Source organism: Diaporthe citri (genome assembly GCF_014595645.1).
Source record: "Diaporthe citri strain NFHF-8-4 chromosome Unknown scaffold_12, whole genome shotgun sequence".
Taxonomy (NCBI): domain Eukaryota; kingdom Fungi; phylum Ascomycota; class Sordariomycetes; order Diaporthales; family Diaporthaceae; genus Diaporthe; species Diaporthe citri.
In genome coordinates, this window is record NW_025064857.1 from 211,018 (window position 1) to 228,644 (window position 17,627).

General features: G+C 22.8%; 2 protein-coding genes across 2 annotated transcripts; both read left to right on the plus strand.

Annotated features, from left to right (window-relative positions):
• Positions 1-11,455: 11,455 nt before the first annotated feature.
• On the plus strand, positions 11,456-14,528 carry INS49_004377 (uncharacterized protein; the record flags this gene model as incomplete). The annotated part of the gene is made up of 3 exons (XM_043165166.1): positions 11,456-12,457; positions 12,513-13,970; positions 14,013-14,528. The coding sequence occupies 3 exons, from the start codon at positions 11,456-11,458 to the stop codon at positions 14,526-14,528; spliced, it is 2,976 nt and encodes a 991-aa protein (XP_043017881.1).
• A 1,956-nt stretch (positions 14,529-16,484) lies between these two features.
• On the plus strand, positions 16,485-17,216 carry INS49_004378 (uncharacterized protein; the record flags this gene model as incomplete). Its single annotated transcript, XM_043165167.1, has 1 exon — positions 16,485-17,216. The coding sequence occupies one exon, from the start codon at positions 16,485-16,487 to the stop codon at positions 17,214-17,216; it is 732 nt and encodes a 243-aa protein (XP_043017882.1).
• Positions 17,217-17,627: the final 411 nt, after the last annotated feature.

Below are 17,627 nucleotides of genomic sequence, written 5' to 3' on the forward strand. Positions count from 1 at the left end.
TTATAAATTTATAATAAATTAATATATTTAATTACTTTTTTTATTAATTTACTTTATTTATTTATAAATATATAATATATTTTCTTAGCTTTTTTTAATATTATTTATTATTAAGCTTAAATATTTATTTTATTTATAAATTATTTATATATTATTTTAAAGATTATTATTAATTTTATTATATAATAATATTTATTATTTTTAATAATTTAATATTATTATAATTATAAATTTATTAAGATTAATAATTTTATTATATTAAACTTTTATATAATTTTATATTTAATAAATTAAGATTTTAATATAATATATTTATAATAAAATTATATATTAAAATATTATTATCTTATAATTAAATTATATAAAGTTAATAAATTATTAATAATAAGTTATTATTAAATTATTTATTTATTATAAAAATAATGAGTATTGTTTATATAAAGGATTATTTAAGGCTAGGCAGCTTTAGCTTATTAGGATACTTAATAAGCAGCAGCTTTAACGCTATATATAAAATAGCTAGCATAATTAAGCCTTTTACCTTCCTTCCTTTTATAATTAATAATAATTAACCATTATATTAATTAAATATTATATTATAATACATAACTTAGCTAATATTAATTAATAATTATAAAGATAATTATAAATTAATAAAACTTAAAGAAATAACCTTTTAATTATATTAATTAATATTATTAATATTATAAATTTATATAATGCAATTTATAATAATAATAATATTTAATATATAAAAAGATAATTATTATAATAAGAAATTATAGCAAACTCCCTTACTTTTAATATATATATATTTATTATATTTTAAATAATATTAATAATAACTTTTAAATTTAATAATTATAATTAAAAGAATTAAATTAATATTTATTTTTATTAATAATATATTTACTTATATTTTATTATATAAATAAATATAAAAAAAGAAATTAATTTATTTCTTAATAGCTAAGTTATAAAAGTAACCCTTAATTTTTTTATTTTTTCTTTAATATTACCTATTTCCCTTTTTTATTACTTTTTTTTTTAAATTAAATATATTTTTATTATTATTTTATTAAAATAATAAGAAATAATAATAATATAATAAATATAATAAGCAATATTATTAGCTAAAATAATTTATTAATATTAATTATAATAAATTATATTTTTATATTTAAAAGCATTATTAAAATACTTAATTCTTTAATATAAATAAATTCCCTAGGATATTTTAATAATAAATAATACTTAAATACTTATATTTAAGGCTAAATTTAAGTTATAATATATATATTAAGTAATAAGGTATATAAAGTATTTATTAAAAACCTTTATAGCTAAATTAAGCTAATATTTATATAAATTAATAAAAACTTATTATATATTATTAAGAAATTTTTTTAAATTAAGAGTATTTATATTTAAAAAGTAAATACCTTAAGAAAATTAATATATATCCTTAAAACATTAAATTATCTTAAATAATTAATAAATTAAAAGTAAGAATATTATATTATATTTAAAATTAATTAAATTTAAAGTTATAATTTAAATATTTATATTATCTTTAACTTTAATTATATCTTAATAAAAGCTAAAGAATTACTTAATAATAATAATTCTTTTAATTTTAAATTATTTAAATTGCTTAGCTTATTTAGTAATAATAATAAAAATAATAATAACTCTTTAAACCTTTTTAATTTATTAAGAAAAGATAATAATTTTTCTTTAATTAATAACTTTTATATAATATATAATTATTATATCTTTTTATCTTTAATAAAAATAAAGAACTTTTTATTTAACTTAAATATAATAATTAACTTAAGTAAATATTATTATAAAAATAAAATATTTATTAAAGAATTATATAATATTCTTAATAATAAAATCCTTTTTTTTATAAGGCTTATAATAACTTATAAATATAATTTTAATAATTTAAAATAGCTTTTTTATATATACTTAAGGAATTAATAAAAATATATTATACTTAAGTTATTAATTAAAAAAACTTATTTATTTAAATATATAAGAAATTTAAGAATTACTTTAATATAAATAATAATTATTATAATTATTTTATAAATTAAAATATTTTAACTTTCTTTACTTTTTAATAAAAGAATTTAAATAAAAGTTATATAAATATTCTTTAAATGCTTATTAATAAGATATAATTTTATTATAAAGTACTTAAGTATATTATTTATAAAAATAGCTTTTTATAAAATATAATTTTATAAGCAATATAAGGTATTTTTAAGTTTTATTATATTATCTTAATAATATTAATAAATATTAAGTAGCTTTATTTTATTTTATAATAATATATTAAAGTATTAAAGGCTTAAAACCTTATATTATAATATATAATTATAAAAAATAATTAATAAGCTTATAAATAAAGTTATATTAATAATTATAATAATTAAAATAATAATAATTTAGCTATTATAAATATTAAAAAGTAATATTATTTTAATAAGTAATATAATAATAATAATTAATACTTAAGGTATTTTTAATCTCCTTTTAAAAGTAATAGCTTTTAATTAAACTTTTATTTAAGTTAGCCTTATTAATTTAAAGGTAGTAATTATAATAAAAAGCCTTATAAAAATAATTATAATAATAAATATTAGCTTAATAAAGGTAATAATAATGATATATAATATAAAAAAAGAAGTATTTTATATATTATAAAAAAAGATATTAATTAATAAATTATTTACTTAAAGATTAATAATATATTAAAGCTATATATATTTATATATATAAGAATATTAAATAATAAATTAATAATAATAAGTTTAATATATTTCTTATTTATTTTAAAGATTTTAATTTTAAAGCTATTAATATTATAATAACTTTAATTATTAATAATAGTAAAAAAGGGTATATTTATTATATCTTTTTAATAAACTAAGCCTTTCTTTATAATTTCTTTAATAATATAAGTAGCTTTAATATTTATATTAACTTTAAAGATTGCTTAATAATAAAAATATTTATTATTTAAAATTAATATTTTTATTAATAATATTAAAGTATTATGCTAAATATAAATATAATAATATTTTTAATAATTAAATATAAGTAATTTTAAGCTTTATAATATTAAATATTTCTTATATATTTAAATATTATATAAGTTAGCAAAGCATAAATATAATTTAATTTAAGCTTATTTATTAAATTATTTAATATAATATAAATTAATATTTTAATAAAGCTATTAATATTTTATATTATAAATAAGCTTATTCCCTTTTTTCTTTATATTTAAAATATAAATAAAACTTTCTTTTTTTTTTAAAATATTATTAATAAAGTAATTTAATAAAAAAATAAGTACTTAAAATAAATCTTCTTAATTACTTAAAAGTAAAAATACTTATAAATTTTCCTTAATATAAAAAAAATAATAATATATTAATAATATTCTTAATAAAAATAAAGCTTTAATAACTTTATTATAAGTTTAAATATTTTTTAATTAATTATTTTTTATATCTTTTTATTAATATTAATTATAATAATATTAATCCTTTTATTTTAAAAGTAATTTTTAAATTTTATATTATTATTAACTTTATTTTATAGCATTATAATATTTTAAGTTTAATTTTTAAAATAACGTTAACTTTAATTATAAGATTATTATAAATATTATATATTTATTTATTTTATTTATTTTATAAATTATTAATTTAATAATCTTTTTTTAAGTTAAATATTTTTTAATTTCTCTTTTTATAAATAATATATAAAAGGCTATTTAATAATATTAAATAAATATTTTTTTAAGATTTTTAAATTATATTATTTATAATGCTAAAATTAACTTTACTTTAATAAAATTTTAAAGCATTATATAAATTATAAGCATTACTTATAAGCAAGTATTAATAAAGATATATTAATTTATTAATAAGGTTAAAAAATATTATACTTTACTTTAATAAGCTTTTAATATCCTTTATATTAAACTCTTAAAAACTTATATTAAGAAAGCTATTTTATAAATAGCTATTAAGATAATAAATAATATAATTAGCTTTAATAACATTATTTTAATACTCTTTATTTTTAATATATATTTAAAACTTATAAAAAACTTTATATTAACTTTCTTAACTTTTAAGAAAATAATAATTATTTAAAAAGTTATAAAAAAGTTATATAAAATTTATATTAAATAATAAATTAATATAGCTTTAAATACTTATAATGGCCTAAATATTATAAAAATATTAAATTCTTTATTATAAAATAATATATAAATATAATAAAAAAAGCATAATTAATAAAAACTATATAAATTGCTTAATATTAATAAATATAACTTTATATTAAACCTTTTAAATAACTTAATAATTTTTTAATTAATATTAATTTAATTATATTATTAAAATAAAAATAATAAAGATAATATTTAGTTAGTTTTTAACTTAAATAATGCTTTTAATAAGCCTATTTAATTTAAACTACATTTAATTCTAGCAATACTAAAATCGCTATAATCTTAATAATATAAATAATTTAAGAAATTAAAGAATAAGTTAAAAAAAATATATCTTACTTAGCAAAAAGTTAAAAACTATAATTTTTTTCTAAAGCTTTAATATAATAATATAATTAATACCTTAAGTAACTTATTTAAAAAGTTTAATTATAAAAAGATTATAAAGTTAATTAATAATAATATCTTTTATTTTAAATGTTTTAATTTTAAAATATATAAAGATATTTAGCTTTTTAAGTTATATATTATTTATAAAATTAAGGGTAAAATTAAAAAGCTATATAAAAAATTATAACTTATTATTATAAAATATAATAATAAAAATAAGCATAATATTTTTATATAATCTTTAATTATTTAAAAAGCTAGCTAAAGGCTTTTAATTATTTTAATTCCATTCCTTTTAATATAAAGCTTTTAATTAAAGCTTTAAAATATTACTTAAATATATTTTTAATTAACGTTTAAGCTTAAGTAATTTATTTTATATTACTTACCCCTTATGATTTAAAATAAATACTTTTTTAAAATTATTATATAAGTTATTAAATTATTATATAACTTTATTAAATTTAATATATATTAATAAATAACTTATTATAAATTTTATTATAATAATTTAAATATAATTATCTTAATATATAATTTATATCTTTTAATTATAAATTAAGAAAAAAATATATTTACTATTATTATTATATAAATTAATAATATATTATTTTTTAATACCTTAATATTTTTAAAGTTAAAAAAATAAAAGATTAAAAAGGTAAATATTTAATATAAGTTAAAAGAAATACTTACCCTTAATAAATTACTTATTTTTAATAATATAATTATAAGCATTTTTAATAAAGGCACTTTATATTTTTATTAAAAGGGCTAAAATAAAAAAATTATACTTATTAATAATAAAATTAATAATTATACTTAATAATATATAAAGCAATATATATAAAATATATACCTTGCTTTTATTTATTAACTTAAAGCAGCATTTAATTTATTAATAATAACTTAAATTTAAAAACCTTTTTATAAGAATTATAATAAGCTAAATTATTAGCTATAATAATAAGTTAATAACTTAAAGCATGGATTTTAATATATATTCTTAAATTTATTTTAAGCTAAATTAATAATCTTTATTAATAGCTTATTTATTAATAATAAAAACCTTAACTTATAAATTAACTTTATTATTATACTTATAAATAAAATATAAACTTAATAAGCTTTTAAATAAAATATTAAAGGTAATATTATTTATTAATTCTTAATAAAGTATTAAAAAATAATTTAAAGTATTTTAGCTTTAAAACTTTATAATATAATTAATGGCTTTAATATAGCTATAATATTAATAGCTACTTTACGTTAAGTTATTATATATTTAAATATTATAATAATTCTTTTTATAATATATATTAACTTATACTTTTTATATAAATACTTAATTAAGCTTAATATAATAAAAAAAAGCGCTTTATAATTAATATTATAGCTTTTTAATAATTATATAAAAAGCATAAGATTTTTAAGATTTATTAAATTGCTAAAAACTATAACTTAATTAATGCCTTTATAAAAAATGCTTTTAATAATACTTTTTAATGCTTTATAAATATAAATAATATTATAATTAAGGTATAAAGCTATATAAATTATAATTAAAAAGATAAGGTAATTATTTAAATATAATAAAAAGTTAAAAAAATTATAATATATTAAAGCTTAAACTTAAATTATTAAAATATAATTTAATAACTTATTAATAAATTATATTAATATAACTTTAAATATTATTATTATATTATATATTATAAGGTTATTATATTAATATTAATATAATTAACTTAAATATATATATTATATAATTATAAAGATAAAAAACTATTAAAGGTTTTTAATAAAGAATAATAAAATAACTTTTTTAATTAAAGGTAATATATAATAAAAGTATAAAAGTTTAATTTATATTTATTAATTACTTATAAATTACCTTATAATATAATATAATTAGTTAACTTTAAATTATATTCTTTTTAAAGATAAACCTTATATTTAAGATTTTTATAATAATGCTTATATATTAAAGATTTAAATAATAAAAGTTATTATTATTTTATAAATACTTAAGTTATTAACTTATATTTAATAAGCATTTTTAATTAAATTTCGTAATTTAATATTTATATATTAAAATTAAAAGTATTGCTATTTATTAATTTAATTAATAATTTTTATTTTATACCCTACTTTTTCTTTATTTAAATACCTTATTTGCTAATCTTTATAACTTATTAACTTTATTTACTTAACCTTTATTTTAATAACTTATCCTTTAATTATATTCTTTAATTTCTTTATTTAATAAGCAGCATTAAGTATAGCAAAGCTTAAACTAAGCTAAATTAAGAAATTTTAATTATTTAAAAATTAAATAATTATATTAATAATTTAAGGATTTAATTTAGTTTTTATTTAATTTAAGCATTATAAGCAATAAAAGCATAAATTTATAAAATGCATTATAAATAAAATATTTATATAATAATTACAACCTTTTAAGCTTTTTAATTTTATATAATTAAAATATTTTAATATATATATATACTTAATTAATCTTTTTTTATTAATTATATATTTTAATAAATTAATTAACTTTTAACCTTTTAATAATAACTTAAGCTTTTTTATATGCTTATTTTTTATAATAATATAATATAATGAAATAATAATATATTTATAATTTAACTTATATATATAATTAATTAAGTGCTTTTTAACCTTAAATTTAATTTAACTTAATACCTTTCTTTTTTTATACTTTTTAAAAATAATATATATTTATAAAATAAAAATTATTAATATAAAAATAATAAATATTATTTATATAAAGGATTATTTAAGATTAAGCAACTTTAGCTTATTAAGATACTTAATAAGTAGCAGCCTTAACGTTATATTTAAAATAATTAGCATAGTTAAGCCTTTTACCTTCCTTTCTTTTATAATTAATAATAATTAATTATTATATTAACTAAACATTATATTGCAATATATAACCTAGCTAATATTTATATAATAAAAAAATATATATATTTCTTTATATATATATTATTATAAATTATTATAATAATTTATTTATTTATTATTAAGATAATTATAATACTTTTTAATAAACCTTTTATAAGAAAAATATAATAATCTTTTTAATTATAATATTAAATATAATATCTTTATTTTTTATAATTTTTTATTTAATCTTTTTATTAAATATTTTATTATTAAAATATAAATTAAGTTTATAATTAATTAATATTTTATTTTATATTATATTAATTATAATTACTTACTTTATTATAATTTAAATTTTTATAATATTATATAAAAAAAATATAAAATTTTAAAATATTTAAAATTAATAAAAAAAAAATAAAAAAAAATAATTAATTTTTTTACTTTTAATTAATATATAAATTTATTAAGCTTATATTTATATAATTTCTTTTTAATAATTAATATTAAAATGATTTAAAATATTATTAATTTAATATATTTTTTAAAAATTAAGTTTATAATTTATATAATTAATTTATTTATTAAAATAAAAAGATTTTAATTATTATTAAAAAAATTATTATTATTATTTTTATTATTATTATTTTTATTTATATAATAAAAAACTTAAATATATATTTAATTAAATAAATTATAAATATTAAAATAAATAAAGTTATTATTTTAATTTTAATTATTAAAATTTATTAAATCTTTAATAAAGCTTAAAAACTTTAATTTTTTATTAATATTTTTTATTATTTTAACTTTAATTTTAACTTAATTATTTTTAATTATAAATATAAAATAATTATTAACTTTTTTAATAATAATAAAAATAATATTAAATTTATATATTTAATTATTTTTAAATTTAATTATAATAATTTATTAATTTTATTTATAAAAAAAAGATTAATATTATTTAATTTAAAAAAATTAATTTAATTATTATTATTATTTTTTTTAAAAATAAAAAACTTTTATATAAATATTATTATATTTATAAATAAATTTAATAAAATTATTAATTTTAAATTTAATAAATAATTATTTTATTTAATATAATAATATATTTAATATTAAAAAATAATATATTATTTTTATTTTTATTTATAATATATATATTATAATAATTTTAATTTTATATATTTTTTTATTAATTTATATAAAGTTATTAATATTTTATAATTTTTTAATTTAAATAATAAAATTAATTATAATAAATTTTTAATTATTATTAATTAAAATATTATATATTATTATATAATTAACTTAATTAATTATATTAAAATTTATAATATAATAAAATATAATATATTAATTAATAATAAAATTAATTTAATAATTAATAATATTAATAATAAAATAATAAATATAATTTAAAATATTATAAATAATTTTTATATTATTAATAATATTATTAATATTAATTAAATAATATATAATATATAATAATTTTTATAATTATATAATTATATTTTATATTTTATTAAAAAAATATATAAGCTTTATAAGCTTAAATAATATATATTAAATAAAAAGAATAATTATAAAATATTTTAATTTTATTTTATTAATTTTTTATAAATAAAAAAAGTTATTTTAAAAATTTCTTTTAATAATTAATATATTTATTATTAAATAAATTAATAATTATATAATAATATAAATATATTTTTATAAAAAAAAAGTATATTAATAATAATAATATTTATATAATTATTTAATTAACTTATAAATATATAATTATATTAATTATATTATTAATTTAAATTTTTAAGTTATATTTTATAATTTTATAATAAATTTATAATTATATATTAAAATTTATAAATTTTTATTATTTATATAAATTAAATTTAAAATTTTATTACTTTTTAATATTATTTAATATATAATAATATTCTTTATATATATTTTAAAATAAATTAATTTATAATTATTTTATTTTTATAAATTTATTTTTATATAATTTATATTATTATTTATTTTTTATATAATTTATATTATTATTTATTAAATATAATAAAAATAAATTAAGTTTTATTAATATATTAAATTAAAATATATATTATTATTTATTAAAAATAATAATTAATTTATAATATTATTTATAAAAAAATTCTTTAATATTATTATTATTTTATTTTTTTTATATTAAATATATTAATTAAATTATAATAATATATTTATATATTTAATATTTCTTTAAATTATATATTTATAATAATAAATATTAATATATTATAATTATTATATAATAATTTAATTAATATTATTTATTTATTATTTTTCTTTAATTTATTTACTTTTATTATTTTAAATTTCTTTAATTTATATTAATTACTTTAATATTTAAAAAATTATATTAAAATAAATTATTAATTAAAAAAATTTAATATAATATAAATAAATAATAATAAATTTTAAATAAATTATTATAAATTTATAAAAAATTATAAATTTATAATATTTTTATAATAAATTTATTATAAAAATTATTATATATATATATATATATATATAAAAATAAATTCTTTATATATTTTTTTTAAAATTTATAAAAATATTAAATTATATATTTTTATATTTATTAAATAATAATTTAATTTATTTTTAATAATATATATAAATTATATTTTAATATAATAAATTATTAATAAAAATAATAAAATTATAAATTAAATTTATTATAATATATTTATTATAAATAAAAATAATTATAATGTATTAATTATTAATATTAAATATATATTATATTATATAAAATAATTATTAAAAAAATTAATTATAATAAAATAATATAAATTAAATTAAAAATTAAAAATTTCTTTAAATTTATTTATAAATATAATAATATTTATATAAAAACTTTAAATTTTAAAAAATAAAAAAATAATAATTAAATTAACCTTTTTAAATTATATAATATTAACTTTTTTCTTTATTAAAAAGGTAAATAAATTATTAAGATTAAACTTTAAGATAATTAATTATATAAGCTTAAAGTTTTCTTTATTATTATTAAAGAAGCTAATAATTACTTTAAGATGGGTGCACGGTGAATTCACCATAAATTCACCATGGAAGCGGTAAATTCACCAGGAAACGGTAAATTCACCGTGAATTCACCAGGGAACAATCAACACCACAATGAATGCCTAAGCACCAACATTCACGGGTTAAAAACTAGCCCCCCGCAATAAGCTAAAATGAGAATAAAGGACGATAAAGAGATCATCATAAAAAATCATCAGAATTAACTACATAATACAAGGGTTCTACTATAAGAACGGTGTAGAATCTGACAGCTGTATTTGTCTGCCCAGTCCCCCCCCCCCTTCCATCTCACCAACCATCCGAGATCCTTCTACACCCTCTCCCCAGGCGGTATCTTTACCATCCGCTAGGAATTCACCGTGAATTCACGTAGAAATTATACAACCTGTGGGAATAATGGGCATTTAGCTATTAATTAATAGGGGCCAGGCAAGCCACAGCAGATGAAGTACATGATCAGGATGCCCCAGGTGATGGCCCATTGCTGCCGCGAGGTGACACGGCCACGCTTAGAAGGCGCCTTCCAATACTCCTTCCCAAGCAGCCGCGAAGGGTCACTTCCAAACCTGTAGGCAAGGAGCGGGTCCCAGTCACATTCCTGGGCCTCCCTCTTCCTCCGCCCTCAACCTCAATCTCGTCACCTGTTATTCCCTTCCCTCCAATTCTCGTGTCGGTGTTCAACACCGCGCCCTACCCTTCTTTTACCCGCGTTGATTATTATCCTCGTCGACATTAGTGGATTTAATCGCCGCCATCTTCATCTTGTTACCTGAGTTGCGACGCGCAGCTATGCCAGTCGATTATGCAGCTCGCCGGTCGGCGAAGCTTGCTGCCCAGCAGGCGAGCCTGCCGCCCGAGGAACGAATCGTCAACAGGGACGACTGGGAGGACGCCATCCAAAAGCGGGTGTCGGTCCTAACCAGACAGGCAAGAGTCAACTCGAGAAACGCGTTCGTAGACACCGCCATCGACCCCGCTGTTGGCATCTGTCAAACCCGCGACGAGGCAGAGGCATTCTTCCGGCCTGGTGGGACGCGCTTCACCTGCAAGATACTCAGAATCTTCCTGGAGGCGTCTGCGCTTTCCCGCGATGGTCGCATCGACGAGGTGGTTGCCGCTCGCACTCTGAGGTCGCTCGTGGCCAACCTGTTCGAAGCCGCCAAGGTCGCCGGCAACGATATCGACCGCGACGTCAAGAATGACACCATGCTGTTCATCGAGGGTTCCCTGATTCCAAGGGGCCTAGCTCACACGACGGCTCGGGTGAAGCCAACGCCGATCCCTCGAGACATCACCACCTTCCTGAAGAACCTCTTCGACCGCAGGTTTATGGCGCCGCTCCCGTCCACCCGCGATGTCCTGTTGATTGCCCTGTTCGTCTGCCTCTCAATCGATTGCTCAACCCGACTGAGCGAGCTCGTGATGCCCAGCCTGTCGACCAAGAACACTGCCGCCTACAAGACCCAACACAAGGACAAGCTCTTCACATGGAGCTGCGTCGAGATGTTCGCATTCAAGGACGAGGGGCACCAGAATGTCTACATGCAAGCTCGAATAACCTTCAAAGACCTGAAGAAACCGTTTGGGTTAGGCCCCAATCTCACAAAGACAATCCCCCTGAGGCTTTTGCCGCCTGAGTATGCTGCCGAGGACTCGCTTTTCTGGTTGGTGATTCTCGCCTTAATCGACGACGTTTTTGTCAGCGTGTCATCATGGTCCGACATCAACCGACTGCGGCCGGGGCCCAACGGTATGAAGATCCACATCAAGGGGAGCATGATGCAGGTTCCGGTTTGTTGGACGCCGTCCATCGAGGCGATGTCATCATGGCTGACTTGTATGACAGGTCTTTCGGATTGCAAACCGGCCGCAGTCAAAGAACTGGAGAGTCAAGGATGCCCTGCTCATCAGCCCAGAACCTATGGACTCGACCATGATCCGCGTTCACCTTCGCAGCCTCAGTCGTTTCTGTGGCCTCGAGCACGCCATACTCCCCAGCGTCCTCCGCCGCGGGGCTGCCTACCAGCTTGCCCTCGCTGTCTCAAGCGAGGAGCGATGTGCGCGTATGGGTCATTCAGGTGACGATCCTTCATACTGGCGATATTACCGAAACCGGACGTCGACGGTCGACTTCCAGGCCCGGCGTCATGGAATCGAGGAACGGGATGTCGAGATGATGTCAAGCATGTTCTTGGACAAAGGCTACGGTCGACCACCCCCGGTGCGAGTCTCGGTAGAGGGCATGTCTGAGGTCTACCGAGATCCCGAACTGCTTGCCCTCCTCGCTGAGCAGTCTGCCTTCGCGGATGGGCTCATCTTGCAGCACGGCTCCTTGGAGGCCGCCCGAACCATCGACCCGGACGGCTGGAAGACGTACCAGCAGCTCCGCAACAGGCATAGCAATAAACTCAACTATCTTTCTCAGAAGAAGTTTGACGCCGAGTACAAGGCCTACTGGGAGACGCGCGGGTGTGTCGACTCGGATGCGGCACAGCAACCCATACCCAAGGTCGGCCGGAGCGAGGTCGATCTCCTACTGGACGACCAAGATGCCATGGTCGTCGACGCTGCTGCCCCCTCCGAGGAGGAGATCAGGGAGGAAGCCGAGGCGAGAGATGCATTGTCGGAGCTCGCTGCCTCACTCGACGCCATCGAGGTCGACGACGGATTGGACGTCGTCCAAGAAACTCCAGCAGCAGGCGCGCCTTCGTCCGCCGGGTCGACTGGCTGGTTCGGCACCCGCGAGGTTGCGAGGTACAGTCTTGTCGACGAGGTGGCCAAGCACCTGTACGAACAGCCGCAGGACGCCACATGGGAGTCGTTGGCCGACTACTTCGTCACCGCGTTCAACCACCTCCATTCGGCTGACAGGTTCTTCCCCGGCCAGGAGCCTCTCCCCGGCACATTTGACTGTCGTTTCTGTGGCCTCTACCTGCACAGTGCCCCCGGTGGAATCAGGAATGCCCAAAAGCATGCCTGGAACTGTGAGGCAGAGCGTCTCGCAAGACACGTCCTAGACCAGCTGCGCGCGGGTGATGCCACGGCTCTTTCGGTCTGTCCCATGCTCTGCGTCAGTGTGAAGGATGACACGACCCTCGTCTCCTGCAAGTCCAAGTCGCAGACATCCCAAACATTCAGCCAGCACCTCGCAAAGAAGCACTGCACGTCGACACACTTCGCGTGCCTGAATCACACCCCCGTCGTCGCCACGGACAGTATCGCAGACATGCGCATACACGCCGTTGCGGCTCACCATGCACCAACGAGTATACTGGCATCCAACACACCCAAGGGCGAGCTTTCGGTGAGCGAGATGGTCTACTTTTGCCCGTTCTGCCAGGTGTAGATCCCCAGGACAGAGGAGCTCGAGCATGTCCACATCGGCAGTCACATGGGCGACGCCGTCGAGATCGTCGCTGCACGCGGAATGACCGGCCTCTGGATGAACATGCGTTGGGTTCACCCGTGCTTCTGTCCCTTCTGTCTCTACGATCTTACGCTCGACTATGCCGCACGGTTGCGTTCCTTGGCCCAGCCGCATACGCTACTCGGTCACATCAAGATGCACTTGAATAAGCTGAGCGGTACGATGCCTTGCCCAGCTTCGACGTCGACTCTTGAGGGTTTACCTCAGTGCCCGGAATCGAAAAGTCTCACCTCGGCAGAGATGGCCATTCATCTACGAAGCGCCCACGGGTTTGACATCGAAGTGTCTGGAGAAGACGATTTGGACGACGTCCAACCAAAGAGGAACGGAGACGATCAGCCGAAGAACAAGAGGGCCAAGACTGGCAGTCGTTCCCCGCTCTCAGAAATGGATGGCAATCGGCAGACAGGGTACAATCACAGCGGCGAGAATTGAGAGCTATTATCCCCGAAACCACACCAGAATCTTGTGATGGGTATTTTGCTGGAAGGATTTACGATTAATTGCTGGACATATCATGGCTTCTCTTCTGCTAAGTTTCAAGTCGCTTCAACGAGATAGTTCAATTTTACAATCAATTGAGATGGAAGACAGTTGACTTGAATCCACTTGTGCCAACAGGGCCAAAGGCCGCCAGGCCAGTGGTGGGCTAAGCACAGGGCTTAGCTGGCGAGGCGCCATAGTCTTGCCGCAGTGCACGGGCCGCATTAAATGTGAGGCCTAAGTAAATAATTCACCGTGAACTCGCGGTGAATTCACCGCGTTTATTTACTGCTATCTACCCATCTTTATATATTGTTATTTTCTTAAGCTCTTAATATCGCTAGCTCCTTGCTAAACTTACCTATTATTTATTATAAAGTTTCTTTTTATAAAATAATATATATTTTATATAAAGTATTAATATATAATAAATTTAATAATTTATTTTTAATTTTATCTTTTTTTATTTATATATAATTTCTTAGCTAAATAATATAATTATTTATTATTATTTTAATAATTTTAAAATAATTATAAAGTTATATTAATTATTTTATTTTTAATTTAAATTTATAAATAAATAATTTATTAATTTATAATTAATATTTAAAACTTTATTTTTATTATAATATAAAAAATATATTATAAATTATTACAAATTATTTAAAATAATTATAATGAATGCAAAGGTATATAATTTAATGCCCCCGTGAATTCCAGGAGAATACACGGGGAATTTACCGTGAAAGTACCGTGAATTTGTAATTCCCCGTGAATTTACGGTAAATTCACCTAGAATCCACCATTGCCCATTTATACTGCATCATTATTTACTATTTTTAAAACTTTATATAATATAATTTACTTTATTATTTATTTAATATAATAAAAATAAATTAAGTTTTTTTAATATATTAAATTAAAATATAAATTATTATTTATTATTTTTATTATAATTAATATATTAATTAAATTATAAAATATATTTATATTAATAATATTTTTTAAATTTATAAATTTAAAATAATAATTATTAATAAATTATAATTAATATATAATTATATAATTAATATTAAAATATTTATTATTTTTTTTATTATTTATTTATTATATATTTTTAAAACTTTCTTAATTTATATTATTTACTTAAATATTAAAAAAATATATATAAAAGTAAATTATTAATTAAAAAAATTTAATATAATATAAATAAATAAAAATAAATTTTAAATAAATTTCTTTTAAATTTATAATAAATATTAATATTTATAATATTTTTATAATAAATTTATTATATATATATATATATATATATATAACGTAGTTTATTAAGTAATAGCTGGTATTAAATAGTGGTTAATTTTTTTTTATATATAAAAAACGTTTATGCATGCTTTTTTATACCTTAATAACTTCTTTAAATTAAGCTTAATTAAGATATAAATTTAATCTTATATTTATAATTATAAAATTAAATTAAGTTCTTATTTTTAAGCTTATATTTAAATCTTTTATAAAGATATTTTTATATAAAGAAATGTTAATAAATAATAATATAGCTTTTAGTATTTATTAACGTATTTACTTTAGTGTATTTCTTATAAAAAGGTACTTAATTAGCTATTATTTAATACTAGCTACTACTTAGTAAACTATGTTAAATAAATTTCTTATATATTTATTTTAAATTTATAAAAATTATTAAATTTTATATTTTTAATTTTATTATAAAGATTATTTTTAAAATATATATTAATTTTACTTTATAATTTTAAAAAGTTTTTAAATTTATATAAATAATTTAAAATTTTAAATAAAATAAAATTTAAAAAGAATTAATAAATATTATATTTTTTAATTCTTTTTATATTAAAAATTTTAATATATTATATCACATATATCTTCGCCATGGCCGGCATCGGCAACGGCAACCTGGTGTCCTCGGGGATCAACTATGTCATTAACGTCGTCATGACCGTCCCGGCCCTGATCTGGCTTGACCACTGGGGCCGACGCATGCCCCTGCTCATCGGCGCCTTCTTCATGTGTCTCTGGCTGTGTGTCAACGCGGGTCTCTTTGCCGTGTACTCGCGGCCTGCACGCCCCGGCGAGTTCCCGTCCGACGCCGAGTCGATGGCCATCTCCGGACCCGCAGCCAAGGCCGTCATCGCGAGCACGTACCTGTTTGTCGCGTCGTACGCTCCCACCTGGGGCCCCGTGTCGTGGACATACCCCCCAGAGCTGTACCCGCTGCGCCTGCGAGGCAAGGCTGTCGCCCTGGCCACCAGCGGCAACTGGGCCTTCAACTTCGCGCTGGCGTACTTTGTGCCGCCCGCGTTCAAGAACATCACGTGGCAGACGTATGTCCTGTTCGCCGTGTTCTGCTTCGCCATGTTCTGGCACGTCTTCTTCCTCTTCCCCGAGACCGCCAACAAGACCCTCGAGGAGGTCCAAGCCATCTTTGACGACACCAGGCCCGGTGCGATCCGCTTCATCGGTACTCCGGCCTGGAAGACTCACAATGTGCGCCACGAGACCATCCTGAAGGAGAGGAACGAGCTGGGAGATGAGGAGAAGATCACAGCCATGGCGGCCCATGAGGATGAGCCTCGAAGGGATGTTGTTGAGCACAAGGACTAGAGGTCTAATTCTTGGGGCGTTTGGAGTGACAAGTTTGTTGATGTGCCCCTGGCGGTGAGTCCCATTGGGGACGACCTGCTTGGTCACATTGGATTTGGAGAGGAGGACGTTATGAATGATGAGTGGGAGGATGTCGACCTCGATGCCGAAGAGATGAGCATCAACGCTGCGAGGCCTTGGAGGGAGGAACTCGAATGAGTGGGTGGGTGAGAGAGAGAGAGAGAGAGAGAGCACCTGACTGGGTCAGGAATACCTTGGATACTAATGTTGGATACGCCTGCGCGCCTATCCTTTTGGATACGAATAATGCCATGTGCCATAAGGAAGCAGATAGGAGGCGACGAACGCTCGACGATGGTATATTACGACCACTACTCCATACTTTGCTTAGTTTATACCCAAATACCTACC